This window comes from Strongylocentrotus purpuratus, unplaced genomic scaffold (genome assembly GCF_000002235.5).
Source record: "Strongylocentrotus purpuratus isolate Spur 01 unplaced genomic scaffold, Spur_5.0 spur5_scaffold_7, whole genome shotgun sequence".
Taxonomy (NCBI): Eukaryota; Metazoa; Echinodermata; class Echinoidea; order Camarodonta; family Strongylocentrotidae; genus Strongylocentrotus; species Strongylocentrotus purpuratus.
The window spans coordinates 34998506-35022992 of record NW_022145613.1 but is presented as its reverse complement, the minus strand read 5'-3'; the positions used below and the strand labels follow the sequence as shown (position 1 = coordinate 35022992).

Genomic DNA, 24487 nt, shown 5'->3' with positions numbered 1-24487 from the left:
TCAAACATTCTCTTTTTTGATATATATCTGTGTCGTTAGCAACATCATTTAATTATGTCCAATAATATAGACCCTGCTATACACCTCTTTCATGATGTACAATATGTAATCAATCGAACTTAAATTGACAATTTTAAAAAGCACATTTATTTTCTGTGGCAAACGATACAGCGATCTACAGCCCAAAGGGAGCAAAATAGATCACCTACAACTGTTTTATTAGCGTATAGTGGAGTAAGGATATTAAGAAAATGAATGAATACCGGTACGCAGTAATCAGAAAGGATGACACCCGCATCATTTTTATACAACAGAGTATAAAGTGGATACATTTTAATTAATTTGATTTTATAACATTCACTGTGTAATAGGATATAGTGATACATATATTTCACTTTAAAGCCTATAAACGATGACGTCACAAATATAGATTAACACATGGTTGACATAACCGTCCCAAATACGTCGTCTCATGATATAAGCGAACAATATACATGTATACGTGTATAGCTAAAACGTTAAAGAAAATATAAGTGGTTGAACAAATATCATGACGAACCTGATCAAAATTACGTCCATAATACAAACAGATTTATGTAAGTGTATTCAAATGTTGCCAGTTCTCTTCCGATATGTTATGTTCTCGTAAACATGGTGCGTACAACACATTCAATTGATATTTGACAGACCTAGCAACGAATGAGGCCTTCATGTTCATTTAAAGTTCAATAATCTGTGCGTCCCAGAAAAAACTAAATCGAGAATTATCGATGTTTTATCATAACTTAATCACAATTATAATTAATACATGACATATTTGTAAAGCGTAGATCCTCTTCTTTCATTTGATGCAACCCATATGATGCATGTTTCACGCATGGATGATTAAAAACAATTTGAAGAAAGGGTACCAAAAAGTCATGTGGCGAACGATATCTGAATTTAAAAGAGAAAATCACATTTCAAGAAAGTTCATTTTCTGCCCTTTCATAATAGGACGCCTCAATCAAGAAAAATGAGCCAAGAAATCAAAGTTCTGTTTGATTAAAGTAATGCTTGCATACATATGAGGTTATTCAACATTTCATTGATTTCCAAAGCGTAAATAACCTCAAGTTTTAATGATTGTTCAGCTTAAATACAATATGCTGGAAATATAATATTTGGTTTCCAAAAAATCATTTTGAAAGGCACGTGCAAATATATATATATTTAAAACAGCACTGATGTTCTTTTGCGAACAATCATACGCTTTAATCTTATATGATAACGGCTGATTTTCCCCTTATCAAATAAGAAAGATTTTTGTAAATTGACTGGAGCATTTAGATAAATGAAGTATACATATGGCTACATTAAACTTCAAGCGTATCATTAAATAGCCTACAAACAGACTTGTTGATGTATAATCTTCCATCAATATACATTGTAATGGCAGTACATAAACTGAAAGTTTCTTTAAAATTGACTTTTTTGAAAAATCACACTTTATTTGAAATAAATGAAAATATAGATTAAATAAAGATCATTGCATCCATCTTTGATTTGATATCAACCGTGCCCTTTGTTTTTTTTAATCGCCACGCGGTGAAGGCATTGCCCTTTTTCTGCGATAGGCAACGAAAAACAGCAAAGTAGTCATCGAGTTTACGGTGAACACAGCTCCAAGAACAAGGAATACTATAGTGAATGACCGGCTGGCATCCTTTATAAGACCTGTATACAAACGAGATATTAGGATTATTGGTTTTAGAAGTCTTTTAGCGAGCAATTTATCTACCCAGGTGAGGTAAGGCCAAATAATAAAAACAAAATTGTTTAGCGTCCTGCCTTTTTGAAAAATAGAAAGGAGGAGGCCCTTTTTTCTTTTATTTTTTCTTTCAAAATGGCGGCTCAAAATGGCCGCTCGGTAGATTTTCCCGGACGCGTCATTTTTTTCTGCGGCACAAATTGGGGCTTTAAAAAAAAAAAAGAGGTCTTGATTTAGCCCTAGCCCTAACCCTAATCCTAACCCTGAACTTTCCTATGTGCTCAACACGCACCTAACCCCAATCTGTGCCGCAGAAATAATAACGCTTCACTTCCTCTCATCAAAAGGAAATTAAGATGACGAGATCCGAGATCTTTGATTCTCCTCCTCTTATCCAAAGGAAATTAAGATGACGAGATTTGAGATCTCTGATTCGACTCCTCTTATCCAAAGGAAATTAAGATGACGAGATTCGAGATCTCTGATTCGCCTCCTCTTATCCAAAGGAAATTAAGATGACAAGGCTCGAGATCTCTGATTCGCCTCCTCTCATCCAAAGGAAATTAAGATGACGAGATTCGAGATCTCTGATTCACCTCCTCTTATCCAACGAAAATCAAGATGACGAGATTCGAGATCTCTGATTCACCTCCTCTTATCCAAAGGAAATCAAAATGACGAGATTCGAGATCTCTGATTCACCTCCTCTTATCCAAAGGAAATTAAGATGACGAGATCCGAGATCTCTGATTCTCCTCCTCTCATCCATAGGAAATTGAGATGACGAGATTCGAGATCTCTGATTCACCTCCTGTTATCCAAAGGAAATTAAGATGACAAGACTCGAGATCTCTGAGTCGCCTCCTCTTATCCAAAGGAAATTAAGATGACGAGATCCGAGATCTTTGATTCTCCTCCTCTCATCCAAAGGAAATTAAGATGACGAGATCCGAGATCTTTGATTCTCCTCCTCTTATCCAAAGGAAATTAAGATGACGAGATCCGAGATCTTTGATTCTCCTCCTCTTATCCAAAGGAAATTAAGATGACGAGATTCGAGATCTCTGATTCGCCTCCTCTTATCCAAAGGAAATTAAGATGACGAGATTCGAGATCTCTGATTCGCCTCCTCTTTTCCAAAGGAAATTAAGATGACAGGGCTCGAGATCTCTGATTCGCCTCCTCTTATCCAAAGGAAATTAAGATGACGAGATTCGAGATCTCTGATTCGCCTCCTCTCATCCAAAGGAAATTAAGATGACGAGATTCGAGATCTCTGATTCACCTCCTCTTATCCAAAGGAAATTAAGATGACGAGATTCGAGATCTCTGATTCACCTCCTCTTATCCAAAGAAAATTAAGATGACGAGATTCGAGATCTCTGATTTGCCTCCTCTTATCCAAAGGAAATTAAGATGACGAGATTCGAGATCTCTGATTTGCCTCCTCTTATCCAAAGGAAATTAAGATGACGAGATCCGAGATCTCTGATTCTCCTCCTCTCATCCATAGGAAATTGAGATGACGAGATTCGAGATCTCTGATTCACCTCCTGTTATCCAAAGGAAATTAAGATGACAAGACTCGAGATCTCTGAGTCGCCTCCTCTTATCCAAAGGAAATTAAGATGACGAGATTCGAGATCTCTGATTCACCTCCTCTTATCCAAAGGAAATTAAGATGACGAGATTCGAGATCTCTGATTCGCCTCCTCTCATCCAAAGGATATTAAGATGACTAGATTCGAGATCTCTGATTCGCCTCCTCTGATCCAAAGGAAATTAAGATGACGAGATTCGAGATCTCTGATTTGCCTCCTTTCATCCAAAGGAAATTAAGATAACTAGATTCGAGATCTCTGATTCGCATCCTCTCATCCAAAGGAAATTGAGATGAAGAGATTCGAGATTTTTGATTCTCATCCTCTCATCCAAAGGAAATTAAGATGACGAGATTCGAGATCTTTGATTCTCCTCCTCTCATCTAAATTAAGATGACGAGATTCGAGATCTTCGATTCTCATTCTCTCATCCAAATTAAGATGACGAGATTCGAGATCTCTGATTCTCATCCTCTCATCCGAAGGAAATTAAGATGACGAGATTCGATACCTTTCATTCTCCTCCTCTTATCCAAAGGAAACTAAGATGACGAGATTCGAGATCTCTGATTCTCATCCTCTTATCCAAAGGAAATTAAGATGACGAGATTCGAGATCTCTGATTCACCTCCTCTCATCCAAAGGAAATTAAGATGACGAGATTCGAGATCTCTGATTCTCATCCTCTTATCCAAAGGAAATTAAGATGACGATATTCGAGATCTCTGATTCACCTCCTCTTATCCAAAAGAAATTAAGATGACGAGATTCGAGATCTCTGATTCGCCTCCTCTTTTCCAAAGGAAATTAAGATGACGAGATTCACATTCTCGTTCCAAATGAGGCGATAGATTTTGCTTGGTCATTAAAAAAAACTTAACCTGGATCTTCCTAAAAACTTTCTTGTTTCATATATCAGATCTTGTTTCAGGAGGTTAGAAAATAAAATATTATTTTAAACATTAGATTACTTACTCAACGATATCTTAAATTTTGTTCGCGTGAGAAAAACTATTCATTGGTATCTGAAATATGAATCAGTTCATTTCTAATACAATTGTGAAGACTTTCGAGAAAAAAAACCTAATAAATTGTTTAGGCATGACGATGACAAATTACAGCCATAATCAGAACATGATTTTGTTAAGGCTATTTAACGTGGTATTGAAATTTCCCCTAAGCGGATTTTTCGAAAGTGGTTGCGATCGTATTTTCTAGATATAAGGGTCTCTCCATGATCATTGGGTGGTTTATAAGTTTTCTGCATATTGAAAACAATTGGATCATACATATATGAGAAGAATGTGAGCATAAAGAAAAATTAATTAAATCCTGTACCTGATATAAAACCACCGACGATTGCTCCCATTCCAGCCATCAGACCTTGAAGTCCTGCAGCTAGCGCAAAGTTTTTGTCAGAAGCAGCATACTTCGGGTAAGCAGCCGTTGAAACTTGGCACGAGAAGAGACACCACCCCTGGATAAAAGCTACCACGCACATCTCTGGAAAGGTTGTAATGAGCGGGTCCATCAGAAATGTGATTGCTGATATCATGTTGAATATGAAGGAGAGGAAGATGGCATTGGCGCCAAAGTAGATCAACGCTATGTAGACCAATCTTCCAATGATTCCCCCTGCACCAGCTAAAGTTGACAAGAAAACTGCGTCGGAGCTAGGGATACCATGCCATTCAGCTCTCGGCACCAAGAAGAGAACCCAGGAATTCACTCCAAAGAAGGTCAAGAAAATGGAAGGAGATGAAATGGTCATCAGAGGTTCTTGTATACAAATGCAGCTTTGAACCAAATTCTTGAATTTCTGTTTTATTGTATTGTCATGACTTCCAAGAGAAACTGGCGGTCTATTTTGTTGATTGTCTTCTGTGATCATAAAATTAGAGTTAGTAGGTTGTCGTGTCTTCCTGAGGTAACGTTTCGAAGACCGTTCTTCATCTAGAATCAAAGCCTCTGTCTCTCTTTCCGGATTAGAGCTTCTTATCGGAGTTTCTGGAGGATTCCTCAGAGCGACACTTGCCGGAATTGCATGTAAACTGATACCACCCAAAATAAGCATAGCTCCAACATAGCCATATGCTTCAAGCGACCTCTCCACGATATATGGTGCAATGAGCGCACCCGTTGTGTTGCCCAAATTTGCGATTGCAGCTACCAGAACGTAATTACCTTTGAAATATTCATTGAGCATAATTTTTGATGACAGATATCCCATGGACAACCCAGTACCTGCATGGAAAAAAAAAGGAGGCGGCATTTTCATTTCGTTAGTTGTCTAGCATTTAGAAGAATTCATATTATCAATTGATTCTAAGTAGGCGATGTCCAATCTATCCTTTCAATTTAAAGCACATCAAAAATGTATTACGAAGCTGGTTAAAATATATCAATGAATAGTAATTAAATATGATGAAGATGATGATGATGTTGATAATAATAGTATGATAACACGTTATTAAACCCAAAGTCACCGTATTGGAAGTACAGTATATTCTTCTATACCAATTTCATTAAATGTTTACATCAATTTTTATTATTTTCCTCTTCTTTTCTCTTCTAGTCAGAGTTTCAAGGAAGGAGGGATCTAATACGTGCACCATCTCCACTTTGTACAAGGTTTACCTGCATGGGAATCATTTATTGCAGTAATTACACTGACTTTTAGTAATCCCTAGAGGGTTTCCACTTTATACCTGTGGTACAAAGTGGCAAAGGTAAGTCTGCATTCGTCTCTAACTTATTAATATAGAGGTTATATTAGTTTTAATAAACGATCGTCATTAGGTTAAATAGACATTTACAAACCTTACATAGAATCCTTCATTTTTCAAACTAATTTCACGATCAAGTCAGGCTTTGAAATCAGGTTGTTTGCTGGTTTGTTGGCACGTTGGTTTTACTTGACTGCATGTATGCTTGTAAGTAAGCAACCAGAGGACCGACGATTTTAAGTCCTCTCCGAGGGACTTAGTAATGAGGATGTAATGCCTTATCAAAGGGCGATATAGCGAATCGAATTGGTTTCGAACCCGGGATCTCCAGATTACGAGACCACTGCTCTACCACTGAGCCATCGCCCCTCCTCTATGTCACACTCACGATCCACGCTTAGACTTATAATTTCAAATCGATGCCACTCCCCCTCCTACCTAAAACTGTATCCTTCAGATTCATATGTGATTAAAACATCATACTTACAAGAAGAAGAAAAAACTATGACCTACCTGTTATTGTAAGGCTTATCACAAGAGCTGGTACAGACATAATCAATCCAGCAGTAGCAAGGCATGCTGATGATAAGATCGCGCCAATTAGAGCACACGTCCGAGGCGTTACCACACCTTTGATCAATGCATAAGCTACAGCAGGGCCTATAAATGTACAGTTACGACGATAATAATGTTAGGTGTAAGAAATCTAAAGAAAGATTAAAGTGGTCCGTGGTGTTGACAGTGATCAAAAGTTGTGCTGACAATAAATTGTCTTTATACAGTGCGTCCCAGGAAAAACGAAACCGAGAAGTATCGATGTTTTATCATAACTTAAAGGTACTATGTCCCTTTTGCAGCCAACCTCAAATGCTGTAGAACTTTGCAGGAATTATGAATATGTCGTGTATGTCCTATCTGTGAAATTTAAACGTTGAGCAGTGTCCTCATATTCAAATTATGCAAGGAAACCCGTTTACTTGCTAGACTTAACTGTCAGACACTATTGAATGACTGACTGGCTTTTTTCTTTTTTGGTAATAACATACATGAAAAGAGTTGTAAAGGGTACATGAGCATTTGTCTACATCAATAATCCACTTCTTGTGATGGCCAAGATTAAACTAATTGAATCTTTGCGCAGCATAAAACGTATTACCATTCGGTACAATTGTCTGAAAATCAAGACTATTACTTTTGGGCTCTATAGCCCTAAAGTCGATTTGCCAACTAATAGTCGTTATTTTCCCACTTGAAGACATTTTCAAACCCCACCTTTTTAGGGATGTTCTAAATTAGTATTATCTTTCAAATGCAGTTGGAATTTAACTCTTTCATTTTTTGGCCCGCAAATGGGACATAGTACCTTTAATCACAACCATAATTAATGAATGATACATATTTGGAAAGCTTAGAGTCTCCTCTTTCAGTTGATGCTACTCATGTGATGCATATTTCACGCATGAGTGATTAAAAGCAATTTGAAGGAAGGAAACCAAAAAGTAATTTAGCGGGCGGTATCTGAATTTCAAAGAAAAGTTCATATTTCTAGAAAGTTCATTTTCTGCTCTTTCATATGATATTTCATATGAAATATGCATCACGTGAGTAGTATCAACTGAAAGAGGAGACTCTAAGCTTTCCAAATATGTATCATTCATTAATTATGGTTGTGATTAAGTTATGATAAAACATCGATACTTCTCGGTTTCATTTTTTTCTGGGACGCACTGTACAGTTTCATAAACTGATCAATGGGTCAAAATGCCTCCATTCGAAAAAAAAGAGCGGGAAAACAAACACAAATAAGCCAGGCGTACTGATGTTACCCTTTTATTGTATCCCACCATATCCAATGAGAGTGAGCTAGTTTTTGGCGGAAGTGCCCACGGGATTCCCGAAATCATGTTTCAAGGAACAAAAAACAACCCCCCAAAAATGCCGGCCTCCTTTTCTGACAATCCTGGATCCACCTGTGCTTGTTATTTTTCAAATAAATATTATAGCGTTCCAGAAAACATTCAAAATTAGAAAAAAATGATAATAAATTAATATTATTTATAGAGGGAGCCACAGGAGCCCTGAAGCAAGTGCCATTGATTAGCAGAGTTTGGCCAACCCGGTTCGAGTTGGACACAATATGGCGACTACTGCTTTGTTGGACAAACACAAAACAAAATAATATACGCCATGTTGTGACCCAGTGAAACTCAGTTGGCCAAACTCTGTGTATAGATGGCTTTGTATTGTCCCATAGCCATTGATTAGGAGAGTTTCGCCAACCCGGTTTGAGTTTGACACAATATGGCGACTACTGCTTTGTTGGACAAGCACAAAACAAAAGAATATACGCCATGTTGTGACCCAGTGAAACCAAGTTGGCCAAACTCTGTGTATAGATGGCTTTGTATTGCCCCATAGCCATTGATTAGGAGAGTTTCGCCAACCCGGTTTGAGTTGGACACAGCATGGCGACCACTGCTTTGTTGGACAAGCACAAAACAAAAGAATATACGCCATGTTGTGACCCAGTGAAACTAAGTTGGCCAAACTCTGTGTATAGATGGCTCTGCCTGAAGTAATTCATCACGGCCCAACAGGAAATGCCTGAAAAATCATGTATTTTACTGACTAAAATATTAAAACATATCATAATGTGATGAACCTATTGATAATAATCGTGGATAATAAATTATACATCATTATACACCATGGGCACCTACACCTTCAATCATAATGCTTGAAGTCAATTTTCTTGATTAAATCGTAAATATTGGCCCAACGAAGGGCTCATTATCACTTGCTTGAATAAGGAAGTGATCATTAACAATATTGCATGCTTTATTGATATCATTATAAAGAAGTACGTCAAACCACGTAATTTCGAAATTCCAGCTTATAAGTTTAATTTTGAATGCTAAAATCGAAGTTTGAAAACACATCTTTGTAAAGCTGTCCCATGCGGGACCTTTTTGTTAACTCCCATACGAAATTTGCGTTCAATGTAAACTAACGGAGATCACAATTTTGGCTTTGAGGACAAATTCCAAATGCCGAATCATCATATCTCTGGTAAATGGGAAGGGACTTTGAATACAGACCTCAATAGTCAATACACATTCGGTTGAGCGCTTATTGTGATGTCTATCAAAGCCTACTGTACATCATACAAAAGCCCGGGGCAACTGTCTCGTATCGAGAGCATATTGTATAAAGACAGGAGCATATAGTACATGAAGATCTCGGTTGAGTGAAATTCTCCCGTCGTGTTTGTTTCCGTCATGATTGCGAAAGCGCTCTAATGTTAAAAGGGGATTACATTGTTATTATCATGAGCTATACAAATTTAACGATATTCTTGTTATTAGAATAGTAGAAGTAGAAGTAGTTGTTGTTGTTTTTAATTTTATTAAGTTTTATTTCAGTAGGGTAGTTCCATTCAAGCCAAAAATAAAGTTAATGGCCTGCTTTCCGAGGAAGCCCTACATTATACAAGTAAATAAAATAACATCACATTTAATACAAAACAACAAAAATTTAACACAGATTTTACTAGTATAATAATTAAAACAATTAATGGATACTCTCAACGAATACAGTACAAAAATTAAATAACATCAATAACCAGGGCTTACAGCCGATTTTTCATTAACAAAATCTAGCACTTACTATTATATTAGGAAGGAAAAAAAACTCATGGGAGATCGAACGAGCACCCCCCCCCCCCCATGAACAAAAACAATAAGGCAGCTAAAAAATTTCAACATTTTACATGTTTGGACTTCTAAAGAGTGTGGGATAAAGATCAGCAACACATTTTAAATAGAGGCAATAAACTACTTGATTGAATATCTAATATTTTTAGGAGTAGTCGTAGTCGTAATGGTAGAAGTCTTAGTAGTAGTCAAAGTTTATGGATCAGAATAACTTGAAATGTTGTGCCCCTCCGGAGGCCATTGCCCAGGCGTGGATTCAGGATTTCTCAGGGGAGGGGGCCCAATTTTTTTCTTTTTTTTTTGCTCCCAAAAATTTGAAAATCGCGCCAGCCGAAAAGTCGCTCTCGAAAATTTGAAAATTTGAAAAGTCCCCCTCGAAAATTTGAAAATTTGCATCCTCCCTTGAGCGCCAGGGGGGGGCATCCCCCAATAAAGATCACGTGTTTTTACATGGTATTTTCCCAGGGGAGGCGGGCCCCCCGGTCCCCCCCCCCCCCCCACCCTGGATCCGCCACTACCATTGCCATCCAGTTCTTCATTCTAACTTTATTTCCTACTTATCAATCTTGTACTCACTTGCAAGATATATCAAAGCCGACGGGAGACTACACACGAAACCCAGTGTCCTTGTATTCGTCTGAAGAACCATCATCATGGCGGGTATCAGAACTCCGAATGATTTGGAGATTGACACATCAATACAACTGAAGATAAATTTACTGAGTAAAATGATGTACTTCCATGTGTTCTGAGAGTCCTCCATTTCGCTGTCCCTCGTCATTTTGCTCCAATTCATGCCACCAGAGCCCTGTTTCATAAAAGCAAAAACTGTAATTATGCAATTTGTATTTTAACAGTTATAGCAGAAAAATAATAGCAGGTGAGTGAAATACTTCACCACCATCACACACAAGTGGGAAGGAAGCATCCATATATTTGAATACATTTACTTGATAAACGACTTTGCATAGTACGTCACGTTATCAAGAAAATGCGGGTGCCCATTTTGTGCTGAGAAACTGTCGGGAAACTGTACATAATGCTAAGAATATCTTGCTTTATACGTCTGTCATAATTATACTTAGGTGGGGGAATCTTGTAGATTAATGGGCAAGAATACAATAAACCTCAGCTCCGAACAAGAATAGTTATTTCTTTGGGTAACGTTCCCTTTTTACAAAGATATCAGCCGAAGTCAGTTCCAAAAGCATTGCATGATTGAATTGTGCGAACATTTCGTACATGTTTTTCACATGCAGGCAATCCAAATTTTAAATTGCCCCTTGAAATGATAGTTGGAAAAGTATTTGCAATCAAGTTAATATGAAAACGAAATGAATAAAAAGTTCTCACCTGTATTGGAACACCGCCTTAGACTGTCGCCATTAAATTCAGTGTAGACTAAACAGGTGAACATACTTTTCAAATATAATATTATTATCACTCTGGGCACACTGGTGCGTGGAATGTGAATACAGTGAATATACATTCAGACTTTTTATATTTCTTTTTTATCACAAACGGAATACAAGCTTAGCCGTGTATATCTCATTATTTGCATGAATACTCGCTTTTTTGTTATGAGGGGAGTCTGTGAGAGGCCTTGTGGAACGTTTTTCAAAGTTTGGGGATAAAGTATTTACAATCAGGTAGAGCGTAAATAGGCTGGGGTCAAAGCTTAAAGGTAATACAAAGTTTTGGGAAATTTTGAAAATGGGGTGGATAGTGATTCTTTACAATTTTGATATATTTGGATGCCCCATGTGGATGTATTATAAGCACTAGAACATTTAGCCCCTAAAACACTTCTGTTTTCGAGAAAAATTAAATATAAAAATTTACCGGTGCTCCCGGTAACTTTTGATATATTTCAAAAAGCGCCTACGGCCGTACAAAGGTAGCTGCGACCATGAAATTCTCAGAATATGTAGTTGTGATATATAATTTCCAAACGGGAAAAGCTCGTCGGTCGATTTTAGTCAAGAAACATTGTTTTATAGCTTAATTAATATCTTGACCTTGAGAGGGAGCTATACAACATAAAGACTTTATTATTTACAATTTCATAACTTCAGACTCGATTTCAACTGCGACAACGATCGATGAATCTTTTAGGATCGTATATGCTAACAATATGTTAATTTGAACCAAATTCATGACCCCATACCAAAACTTTTTATTACCTTTAACTCTGAAGCTTAGGGTTTTATGCATTTAATTATGGTCAGATGAGCATATTTTGATGCCTTTATTCTTTCTTTCTTTTTACTTTTTCAAAAAAGTGAGATTGACCAAGACATGCATATCAATCCTAAAATTAAATATCGAAAACGTAAATTAAATATAAGCAAATTGAACAAACTTTATTATGGTGAGAAGTAGTTGACAATTTGGCCAAACATTCACCCAAAAAGTAAGTAGTAGGAGGGGAGAACTTGGCAGTTGAGCCCCCCCCCCCTCCCGCCTCCCGCAAAAAAAGTAAAAATAAAAGTATTACATAGGAATAAACTAAGAATCTTATCTATTGCTTGCTCCAAGTTCATGGGGACGAATCGATTCATTTTGACCCAAATTATTTTTTATTATAAGACATTTATAATATATGTTAAAGACTATCGTCTTAACAATTATAAATAGATGTCGTTCTCATTGATGACCTTCACCTGAATACTGACCAACCCGTTGATACATTATTACAATCCAACCAGCGATATACGCTTTAGACATCCATCATGATTGTAGGCCTACTCACAGACCTCCTCCTTTAATGGACCTTGTACTTTTTAAAACTTTTGTGTCCATCTTTTTACAAAGGAGATGATATTTATTCAATTTTTAATTGACAACGCATTTTTTTTGTGGTGACCCAAAATATTACAAAGAAATCACGAATACATCGCTTCCCTCTTCAAACTTGTACTATTGTATTCGGAACAGAGGCGCAACTGAACCATGAATTCTCTATCTGTAGTTACTATTTGCAACTGTAGAGTGCAAAGAAAGGCCTGGGAAAAGGCGGACAAAATATGCTATCGTGCGGTTATGTGGTACCGTTTTACATCTAGGATAAATTTTGAAAAATTGTTTAGTTTATATTCAGAAATATGAAGAGGACCGAGGTTTATGCATACGTGGTGAATACGACATTGTGACGGACTGGCTTCGGTGGAAAATTAACGATACATGACAAATTACCAGCTTCATCTTAAAAGCAGAATGAGACTTTCTCCTTCTTTCTACCTTTTGTTAGATTGCACGGACATAATTTGGGGATAGAAAGAAAAAACAACAACATTGAATTATGTCTGGGAGCAAGGAGGCCGAAGGCTTGAATAAGACCAACGTGGTAAGAAATGCATCTATTTTAAACTCAATCATGTACCTGCACAAAATATGATACAACTTTAATGGGTTACTTCGAATCGTCGGGTCATCGCGTCTGGTCGGTGGTCGCGTTACACGGCCTTTCGTGAAACAAAAACGAAAGGATCATTTTTAAGCCCCCCCCCCCCCACTCCGGGGTCGGAGTGACGGCATGCGTGTTACCAAAATGTCCGGTAAAGGGGCACTTTTCGTGCGACAAAGTCCGGCCCGAGAATTGTTTAAAAAAAGGGGTGTATTTGACTTTTCACCCGGAGATTTCTTTAAAAAGGGGGTGTTTTTCTTTTTTTTCTCTCATCTCTTTGGACTCCTGAGAAATTATTCCGAATTAAGGGGGTACATTGAGCAATTTTCCGTATTAAGGGGGGTCTCCAAGCCCGCGAAAAGCCCGCGAAAGGGCAGTCCTCAGATAGGGGGTGCTTTCAAAAAGAGGGAACGAGCATACGCGTACCCTCAATAACACTGAGTGGGGGGGGGGGGGGGGGGTGTTTAAGGCGCGACCTTTCGTAGATTTGTTGTTTGTAGATGAGAGGGGATTATTTCACAATCATTACTCCCGACATTTCGTGCCTAAGGGGGCATGTTTTCGCAAAAAGTCGGGTGACGCGACCACCCGAACCGACGCGATGATCAAGTAGGCCACTTTCATTGTGCCTATATATATATATAAGTACCACTCAAACCGAAGAGACCGACAACAGATCGACAAAAGACGGAGAAAAAAATTAATCCCGAATGGCTGGATTCGTTCGGGTCTGGATGCGGTTTGGCGGTGTGATTGGTGAGTTAAAGAATGATTTGCCTAAACATGTATGATCACACGAGGAAAAATGAGTTTTGTTTCCAATGTTGTTGTTCTTGTTGGTATAACATCTCTACATTTTATTAGTATTGAGACTCTAGTTTTGTTATACTCGTATTTATTTCATTCAGTTTGATTTAACATTGAGTGTCTGTTCATGTGCAGACAAGGGTGGGGAGAGGGAGTACCGAAGTAATATCAATGTGCTTATCGGGCTGAATTATATTTATTTTTAAAAAACAGTTTAAAGCCCATCTGTACTAGTCTGGCTAGGAGGGATTAGACCACCTAGAAATGTCACTGACAGGTGGCTTCCCATCAACTCAGCTCTCAATAAATTAACATAAGAAAAAGAGGATCATGTGGGAACAATGGTCACCGATTAGGCATTGTTTTCTATCTAGAGGGAGCAGGTAACTACAAGTAGTACAGTGGGCCTTTAAGAGGTGGCTCCAAATCATCCCTGCAGCTTTTAAACCAAAGGTAATAACTTAAGATATCATTCCCAAACAGGATTCATCTCTTCATCAGAAATATGTCAGTCCTGACGACACCTCGGTCGAGATGGTTAGTATGACGTCGAGTATGACGTCGAGGAATAGCCGTACGAATTGGAATCCCTGGAGCCGGACATCGTACGACGTCGTCGGCGAAGCATCGCGGAATCAGAAAATCGTTAGCTTGGTCAATGATGACGATGATGATGACATTGAAAGGAAAATCGAAGTGGGCAGCTCGATGACTCGAAGACGGGTTCCTCGTTGGTTTTCCCGCGCTGTTTTGATCCTCATATCACTTCTTGTAGCAGCTGTACTCGTCACTATCTCGGGTAAATATGAGACAGGCAATATCACTTTTTAGTAATTTCATATTGGTCATATTACCAAAAATATTACACCCGATTCCTTATCAAAATGATGTAACACACGCAAACATAATTTATGATCGGCTTTCTGATACATGATTATATAGCGTGTCGTATATAGAATTTAACCTTTTGATTTGCAATTTTATTTGATAATTTTGCAACGTAATACCTCCAGAAAGAAGAATAGGTTATTCAATATTTTAACTTGGTCATAGAACCAATAATATTTAGACCCGATTTCTTATCAAAATGATGTAACACACACAAACATCATTTTTGATCGGCTTTCTGAAACATTATTGTATAGCGTGCCGTGTACAGAATTTCATTTGTTAATCTTAATTTTATTTGAAGATTTTGCAACGTAATACCTCCAGAGAGAAGAATAGGTTATTAAGTATTCTAACATAGCCTAAGAGAATCATAATAATGCAATTATCGTCTGCTGTGAACCAAAATTATCGGTTTTGTTCTTTCATACTCTGTTGTTTTTGTTGTACATGTATCTGATATCCCATTGCCCTTCTGTTCCTGAAATGTGTATACTTTCAGCACATTATATACATGTATGCAAATATTACATCCATTTATGTTTCAGTGATACCAATGGTTCGACGTGAAACGATAACAGCGACGACTACGACAGCGTCGATGATGACTATAAACTCGACTACCACTCCGACGTCAATTTTAACAGGTAACATTTGAATAATGGTCGGGATTAATTCAGATGCATTTTGAATTTCTGCATCAAAATGTGTAAGCTGTAAAAAAATATATAAGAACAAAATATTTAACAGTTGCATTAAAAGAAGAATTGGACGATTGTGATCCGTATATTTTCTAATGGGTACTGAGAACGGAGAAAGCGGACTCGGATATTAATATAAAATGAAGAGTGACAAGAGAAAACGAATTGCCAAAATATTTTAAGTAGAACAAAAGGGGATGGAGAGGGAAACACTAACGAAAATATAGATAGATTATATCGATAAAGATAGGAGAATGGTCATTCTAGCGTTGGCTACAGGTAGAGGTAGAAATAGAGATAGAGATAGAGGGAGAGAGGGGGGGAGAGAAAGAGGGAGAGATAGAGAGAGAGAAATAGAAAGAGAGAGAGAGGAGAGAGAGAGAGAGAGGTATATCCCCACTAGAGGGAACCAACGTTTATATGATGATGACGATAATGATGGTATGGTGTCGATGGTGGTTGTGGTGGTGGTGGTGGTGGTGGTGGTGGTGATGGGATGTTAATAATGATGATCATTATGGTGAATATTTATCGTGATGGCGATGTATATCATTGTAATACATTTTCAAACAATACTATTTTTGTATTACTTACTTTACCACTAGATGAAAATAAAAGCTGCTTATTAGGCGAGTTCTGGTGCGACACCCATGCTGATGTGCCCGAGTGTATTCCAGAGGAATGGCGATGCGATGGAGAGTTAGATTGTACGACTGGTCTCGATGAAAAATATTGTGAAGGTATTAATAATCTCATCTTCTTATGTTTCCACATTTTGGGCCGACAAACGACATAACCCTCAAATCCTATCACCCATACTCATTATATCAAAGTGGACGTCCGATTTGTTTCCTTCATTAATCCACATCTGTCCTCTCCTTATCTGTATTAATCCCACTCTCCCTCTCTGGTTATCAACACAGATGTTCCGCCTATCACCAGCACGACTGCACAACCCCTCTCATGCGTTGCCTGGCAACAAACTTTCAACGAATCGTGTGAGCGGCCGAGCTCCTCGGCCCAATGCGAGTACGTACCTCAATGCCAAGCCGACGGTTCTCAGTGGGCTAGCATCCAGTGTACGGTAGATCGACAGACCTGCTGGTGTGTAGACCAGGACGATGGAAGGACTGTACCAGGAACTTTCGCTGGAGTAGATGTCTTAATCGAAGGAGAGATTCCGGATTGTCTATGATAGTAAATGAGTCATTCTAGACCAAGTACCTGTCCCGAAGTAGTTAGCCCAAATGATTTAACCCAGCAGGCCTACAGCTGTATTTATTCTATAAAAGTTGTTTGGTATCCTCACCGTATAGCAGTCAGGTTCATCTTTTTAGAGCCCTCCCCCCCCCCCCTCACCCCTCAAACATGAACCTAAATTCGATCGATTTTAAGATCGAAGATCAAACTTTCTCAAAATAAAGTAGTATAACTGTACATCGCAAATACAAGAACAAGAAATGACATAAAGTTCTGTCGGAAAGCAATTGCCATATATATATACATCTATTAGAAGACGGGTCAATCCTTTTTCTTTTCAACCAAATGTACACCCTGGTCAACCTCCCCGACTGCTCTCCCCCCCCCCCCCCTCTCTCTCTCTCTCTTTCTCCCCTCCAATCCATTATGACGTACATGTTCCTTCCCATCTTATAGTCTCATCTACTCTCATTTCTATTTATTTTGATTCCTGTATCTCCCACCTTTCCCTTTTCCTTCTTGACATCTTTCCCCAATGTTTTGTTTAAACAAAAATAGATCTTCCATAACATCATATTTATGACTACATGTTAAGAAGACAAAAGGTTAATAAACAGCCACTGTCAAACCAGCTTAAAAGTTTCTCCCATTTTTATTACAATGAAAAAGTGTGTTACAGCAACATAGCTGTATAAACCATTGCATTAACTTGGTGCATCCTTCATAAATATTCATCATTGTCTAGTTAAAAAACAAACAAATATTTCTTCTTCTCACAAAATAGCATTTTCTCAGTGCAAAATATTCACACCTACATTGTGCATGTTATTTTACATACAAAGTGTGACCATGATTTACAAGCTGACTGATACGATTTACCTGCTATTCATTTTTGTTGGAAACCATCTAATTACAAAGATTTCGAAGAATTGACAATTTAGATCAAATGTATGCATGTACTCCATTCTAAATTCAATCACATTATCAGTGGCAATGCTGTCAAACAAGATCATATTTGTAATAGTGTCTAAATAAATATTTTAGTGAATGTACAGAACAGTTGTAGTAGAAGTAGATTAACTAGCTTGACAAGATTAAAGAAAGGAAGACAATAGACAGAGAAATGATGAAAGGAAAAAGAAAATAATATTATGACATACACAAAAAGTGAAACAGATGGTTAAGAGGGAAAAAAAAATAGAAAAAGAAACAAGAGAACGTCACAATTGAAATAAAAAGAAGACGAATATGTAAAATGGAAAGGAAAGATAGTCAAGATGAATTAATTAAATCTTAATAAAAAAGTGAACTGAGTGAAAGAGAGAGCAAGAGAGCAAGAGAGAGAGAGAGAGAGGGAGAAAGAGGGGGAGGGAGAGAGGTATAAATGACTGACTACTTCTCCCTTGCAGTCATTTAGTCTCAAACAAGTTATTCTGCAAAATATCCAAAGCAGAAAAATGGTATCACTGATCAAGACAGACATACATAAAACTGTATACGTGATGCAAACAAAAATGTTCTTTATACTTGGATCGGTTGTTTTAAAGAGTTTGTTACCAAGTTTGTTGAGGTGAGTATGCAAATAAATTATTAAAAAACATATAAGTGACCTGAAGTTTTAATTTCAACTAAACAAGAATAAAATGACAAAAATGAACATTCACAAAACATCATATTTCCCCCAATACAACTGATATTTAAAAGATATATGGGTAGAAAAACTAACCTGATACAAACTAAATTGTAACTAAATAAATACGATACAAACAAAAATAAATTGCATGATGCATGACAATGAAAATATATTCCTATGAAAGCTATACATAAATATATTTAAAATTATTTTAGAAACATAAAACTAAATGGTAGCAAGACAGTTCTACATACAGTAAAATAAATAGGTGGGTACATACTTACAGCTATAACAAATAACATAGCATACTTATATGAGTAGTTCACTAGAGAAAAGCACTGTTTTGGTAGATCTAAATCTGTCCCTGACAATATATAGCACTATGGCATTTTTTAAATCATGTCTTACACGAAAAGAACTCAAACCTTTACCACTGAATGGTAATATGATTGTTAGTAATTGCGTTATTTTGTGGAAGTTTATCAACCTTACATCCAACATAAATGTAGCTTATGCACATCCTGAAATCCCCGTTACGTAAATTTTAAAGGGTCAACAATTGTTTTAGATTCTCACTTTATTTTATCAATTATAATAGTTTGCGTACTGTGAAGTAAACATTACATTATGATCATAGTATGTCAACAGACTATTTGATCAAGAAACCGGCCACCGGCTGATTTTAAAGAGTTGGCCGGCGGTCGGCCGGTAATCGGCGGGGCACCAAAATACGCTCGGTGCCCGGGCTTTCGCCGCCCGGGCACCGACCTAATCGAGCGTTCGCCGTCGAGCGATTAAGGTCAAAATCGAAGCCACTAGGTCAAAGGATGCCGACCGATTTTGGACTAGCCGCCCAGTGACCGACTGATCTCAACGGCGACCGGGCGGGGACTGCTCGGCAGCCTTTGACCTAGTGGTTTCGATTTCTGACCTAAATCGCTCGACGGCGAACACTCGATTAGGTTGGTGCCCGGGCGTACTTTGGGCGACGAGTGAAAGTGAGCAGGCGCCGCTCGAATTTCAACTCCGCGCTAAAACTTCAACAGCGACCGAGCGATGCCCTAAAAACAAGCCGCTCGGTGGCCGGGCGAAATTGGCTCAAAACTCGCCGTCCGGCCGCCGAGCAGGCTACTCTTAGGTGTTGTGACCATAGCTTTACGGGTCTCAGAAAGGTTTTTCCACGTCACTCTGTTCACTATCATTTATATGCAGATGACAAACTAGTTTCTGTTTCTTTTCCGCCGGAAATATCCGACTCGTTCGGCAACAGAGAAACTTGTTCACTCACTTATTTCTTCACGTCTGGGTCTCGGCAACAGTCTACTCTATAATTTACCAAATTTACAAATTGCACAGTTACAAAAACTACAAAATGCAGCTGCACGCACCATTTCTCTGTCAAGCAAACGTAGTCACATTACACCTATCTTAAAAAAATCTCCATTGGTAACCTGTCAAAGAACGTATAATTTAAAAAAATCTTCCATTAAAATGTATTGCGATGGCAGTACATGAACTGAAAGTCTCTTTAAAATAATCCTTGTCTTTTATACTGAAAATACATATATATCAACTAATGTATATTGCATCCATCTTTGATTTGATATCAACCGTGCCTTTGTTTTTTAATCACCACACGGTGAAGGCAGCGCCCTTTTTCTGCGATGGGCAACAAAAAACAGCAAAGTAGTCATCGAGTTTACGGTGAACACAGCTCCAAGGACAAGGAATACGGTAGTGAATGACTGGCTGGCATCCTTTATAAGACCTGTATACAAACGAGATATTAGGATTATTGAGCTGAGAAGTCTTTTAGCGAGACATTTCTCTACCCAGGTGAGGTAAATTGTTACACGAATTCCACGATGACGAGATTCGAAATCTCTGATTCTCCTTCTCTCATCCAAAGGAAATCGAGATTACGAGATTTGAGATCTCTGATTCTCCTCCCCTCATCCAAAGGAAATTGAGATGACGAGATTCGAGATCTCTGATTCTCCTCCTCTCATCCAAAGGAAATCGAGATGACGAGATTCGAGATCTCTGATTCTCATCCTCACATCCAAAGGAAATTAAGATGACGAGTCTCTCATCCAAAGAAAATTAAGATGACGAGATTCGAAATCTCTGATTCTCCTCCTCTCAACCAAAGGAAATTGAGATGACGAGATTCGAGATTTTTCGTTCTCATCCTCTCATCCAAAGGAAATTGAGATGACGTGATTCGAGATCTCTGATTCTCCTCCTCTCATCCAAACGAAATTAAGATGACGAGATTCACATTGTCGTCCCAAATGAGGCGATAGATTTTGCTTGGTCATGAAAAAAAACTTAACCTGGATCTTCCTAAAAACTTTTTAGTTTCATATATCATATCTTGTTTCAGGAGGTTCCGAAATAAAAGAGTACTTTAAACATTAGATTACTTACTATACAATATCTTCCATTTTCTTCGTGTGAGAAAAAAAACTATTCATTGGTAACTTGCTTCTATTAATCAAAATATGAATCAATTTATTTCTAACACGATTGTGAAGACTTTCGAGAAAAAAATCAACCTAAGGCAATTGCAAGAGGTTCGTGCGTCACCTAACGAATTGGGCAGGCATGACGATGACAAATTACAGTCATAATCAGAACATGATTTCTAAAGGCAATTCAATGTGAAATTGAATTTCTCGAAAGTGGTTGAGATCGTATTTTCTAGTTTTAAGCAGTGGCGGATACAGGGGGGGGGGGGCCGGGGGGCCCGGCCCCCCCCCCCCCTTGAGAAAAAAATCATGCAAAATCACACGATTTTTACCTTTTTGGGGGGTTGGGCCCCCCCCCCCTGGCGCTCAAGGGGGGGGGGGGTGCAAATTTTAAAATTTTCGAGGACCCCCCCCCAAAAAAAAAAAAAATGTGCTCACTACCCCCCCCCCCCCGCTTACCCGGGAGCAAAAAAAAAAAAAAAGGTGGGCCCCCTCCACTAAGAAATCCTGGATCCGCGCCTGGTTTTAAGGGTCTCTCCATGATGGCTGGATGGTTTATAAGTTATCTGCATATTGAAACATTTGGATCATACATAGTATATGAGAAGAATGTGAGAATATTGAAAAACTAATCAAATCCTGTACCTGACATAAAACCACCGACGATTGCTCCCAATCCAGCCATCAGACCCTGAATTCCTGCATATAGTGTAAAGTTTTTATCAGAAGCAGCATACTTGGGGTAGGCAGACGTTGAAACTTGACACGAGAAGAGACACCACCCCTGGATAAAAGCTACCACACACATCTCTGGAAAGGTTGTAATGAGCGGGTCCATCAGAAATGTGATTGCTGATATCATGTTGAATATGAAGGAGAGGAAGATGGCATTGGCGCCAAAGTAAATAAACGCTATGTAGACTAATCGTCCAATGATTCCCCCTGCACCAGCTAAAGTCGACAACAAAACTGCGTCGGAGCTAGGGATACCATGCCATTCAGCTCTCGACACCAAGAAGAGAACCCAGGAATCAAATCCAAAATGAGTAAAGAAAATGGAAGCAAATGAAATGGTCATCAGAGGTTCTTGTATAAAAATGCAGCTTTGAACCAACTTCTTGAATTTCTGTTTTATTGTATCGTCATGACGTTCAAGAAAAACTGCCGGTCTATTTTGTTGATTGTCTTCTGTGATCATATGATTAGAGTTAGTAGGTTGTCGTGTCTTCCTGAGGTGACGTTTCGAAGACCGTTCTTCATCTAGAATCAAAGCCTTTGCCTCTCTTTCCGGATTAGAGCTTCTCATCGGGGTTTTTGGAGGATTCCTCAGAGCGACACTTGCCGGAATGGCATGTAAACTGATACCACCCAAAATAAGCATAGCTCCAACATAGCCATATGCTTCAAGCGACCTCTCCACGATATATGGTGTAATGAGCGCACCCGCTGTGTTGCCCATATTTGCGATTGAAGCTACCAGAACGTAACTACCTTTAAAATATTCATTGAGCATAATTTTTGATGACAGATATCCCATGGACAGCCCAGTACCTGCATGAAGAAAAGAAGGCGACATTTCGTTAGTTGTCGAGCATTTAGAAGAATTCATATTATCAATTCTTTTCAATCTGTCTTTTCAATTTGAAGCACATCAAAAATGTATAAGGAAGCTGGTTAAAATATATAAATGATTGTCACTCTTAACATGACCACGCGTCGTTTGGATTAAATAGTATATAGTTAGATGATGATGATGATGATGATGATGATGATGTTGTTGATAATAATAATAGCATGATGACAAATTATTAAACCAAAAGTCACCGTATTAAAAGTATGTTCTTCTTCACCCATTTCATTACATTTTCACATCAATTTGTATTATTTTTTCCTCTCCTTTTATCTTCTAGTCAAAATTTCAAGGAAGAAAGAAGCTTGTGCACAATACGTGGACCATCTCCACCTTCTTCAAGGTTCACCTGCATTGGAATCATTTATCGCAGTTATTTTACTGTTTTTAGTATATTAAGGTTAGTTTTAATAAACGATTATCATTAGGTTAAATAGACATTTACAATATCATTTTAAAACAAAATAGTACAAACTAAAATAAAAATCCTTCATTTTTCAAACTAATTTCGCGATCGAGTCAGTCTTTGCAACCAGAGGACCGACGAATTTAAGTCCTCTCCGAGGGACTTAGTAATGAGGATATAATGTCTTACCAAAGGGCACTAGCGCATCGAATTGGTCTCGAACCCGGGATCTCCATATTACGAGACCACTGCTCTACCACTGACTCATCGCTCCTTCTCTATGCCACACTCGTGATGATAGCCTTTACACAAGGCCACATGTCTGATAGACGCCGAGTGACTTATCATGAAAACCTGAGTGAACGCCAGACTGAGCAGCGCATCCAAGTAGCCTTTAGCAATCCAGGTTGGATTTCTTATGTTAACCTTTGTTTCCGACTGGAATTCTCTACCGAAATGGTAGCGTCCAATCAACGAACGTACCTCGCATTACGTCAGCATATGATTTTTTTGATTTTTTTTTTAAATAGTTTTTTTTTTATTGATTCCAAACAATACAAATTAATTTTTAGAAATACATTTTTTTTCCTTGACATAATTCAAAACATTTACATTACATACATTGTACAATTGATGAAAACAAAAGTAAAATGAAATCAGTTGTATCATAAAACAAATAACCCCATCCAACCAAACACACTACTACTACTACTACTACCCCCCCCCCCCCCTCCCCATCATGCGACACACACTCCACCCGACCACACTTCCACCACACACTGTTCCTAGCCCCCTCAGAATACCCCAAATTGGAGCGACAGACAAAACCGAAACAATCTATTTAAAACATTTAAAACAAAATCATTTAAACGAGGCTACAATAGTCCAGTGTAAAAAGTTCATGAAAACGTTACTTGTTCCCACTTCTGTAAATGTAAGGCCAATTTACCTGCCCTCCCTGCAATATTCTTTTCTTCTTCCCTAAATTCTATCAGTTCTTTTTGAAACTCCCCCAAAGACAATATTACGGACTTTCCCCTGCATCTATATATCCAATATTTCAATGCAAAAATAATAGTACATACATATAGTATCCATCACACATACAAACATGGATCTGCTATGAACTGACGTTCGGGCTAAGACCACTGACCACTGATATGGAACGAAACCGATACTGGTTCATTTTATATACAGTGAAAGTCCAATTATCTCACTTATGATTGTTAGCATAAGTCATCAAATGCTTCCTATTTCATTGTAATTTTGCATGTAAAATAAATTTGAATGTGATATTTTGTATATATCAATTATATGTTCATCTCATAAGCAAAACGTATTTACGTCTTTTACCTTTTCTTACATGTTTTGATAATGAACGAATCACGAACGAAGCCAACTGGGGGTGGCCGTTCTAATTGGTCAATAAAATCCAAAGCTATGAATAATTCATGCGGAGCAGTAATATCTAGATTGCAAAAGGCTCTCGCGGCTACGCCACTCGATCGCGCGTTCACCATTATTGGATCTCTAGATTCATCTCAGCCATTGATTT

At 38.1% G+C, this 24487-nt stretch overlaps 3 protein-coding genes across 3 annotated transcripts; 1 reads left to right on the top strand and 2 right to left on the bottom strand.

The window, feature by feature from the left end:
• Positions 1-1288: 1288 nt before the first annotated feature.
• LOC105442951 (monocarboxylate transporter 3-like) lies at positions 1289-6731 on the bottom strand. Its single transcript, XM_030974727.1, has 3 exons — positions 6591-6731; positions 4690-5595; positions 1289-1716 (listed from the first exon to the last, which is right to left on the bottom strand). The coding sequence occupies exons 1-3, from the start codon at positions 6628-6630 to the stop codon at positions 1574-1576; spliced, it is 1089 nt and encodes a 362-aa protein (XP_030830587.1). The 5' UTR covers positions 6631-6731; the 3' UTR covers positions 1289-1573.
• A 7766-nt stretch (positions 6732-14497) lies between these two features.
• LOC115919904 lies at positions 14498-16787 on the top strand. Its single transcript, XM_030974535.1, has 4 exons — positions 14498-14802; positions 15440-15538; positions 16198-16332; positions 16516-16787. Exons 1-4 carry the CDS (start codon positions 14538-14540, stop codon positions 16785-16787), a joined length of 771 nt encoding a protein of 256 aa, XP_030830395.1. The 5' UTR covers positions 14498-14537.
• Positions 16788-19557: 2770 nt separating this feature from the next.
• On the bottom strand, positions 19558-22355 carry LOC105442956. Its single transcript, XM_030974534.1, has 2 exons — positions 21542-22355; positions 19558-20193 (listed from the first exon to the last, which is right to left on the bottom strand). The coding sequence occupies exons 1-2, from the start codon at positions 22353-22355 to the stop codon at positions 20051-20053; spliced, it is 957 nt and encodes a 318-aa protein (XP_030830394.1). The 3' UTR covers positions 19558-20050.
• Between the last annotated feature and the right edge of the window lie 2132 nt (positions 22356-24487).

Bases quoted from the DNA above. Each gene is read 5' to 3' on its own strand.
- LOC105442951 (XM_030974727.1), bottom strand. From the start codon at position 6,630: ATGTCTGTACCAGCTCTTGTGATAAGCCTTACAATAACAG. The intron at 5,596-6,590 runs GTAGGTCATAGT...TTTTCCATGCAG, and splicing joins GATAAGCCTTACAATAACAG to GTACTGGGTTGTCCATGGGA. The intron at 1,717-4,689 runs GTACAGGATTTA...GTTTGTATACAG, and splicing joins CGTCGGTGGTTTTATATCAG to GTCTTATAAAGGATGCCAGC.
- LOC115919904 (XM_030974535.1), top strand. From the start codon at position 14,538: ATGGTTAGTATGACGTCGAGTATGACGTCGAGGAATAGCCGTACGAAT. The intron at 14,803-15,439 runs GTAAATATGAGA...TTTATGTTTCAG, and splicing joins TGTACTCGTCACTATCTCGG to TGATACCAATGGTTCGACGT. The intron at 16,333-16,515 runs GTATTAATAATC...TTATCAACACAG, and splicing joins CGATGAAAAATATTGTGAAG to ATGTTCCGCCTATCACCAGC.
- LOC105442956 (XM_030974534.1), bottom strand. From the start codon at position 22,355: ATGGGCAACACAGCGGGTGCGCTCATTACACCATATATCGTGGAGAGG. The intron at 20,194-21,541 runs GTACAGGATTTG...GTTTGTATACAG, and splicing joins CGTCGGTGGTTTTATGTCAG to GTCTTATAAAGGATGCCAGC.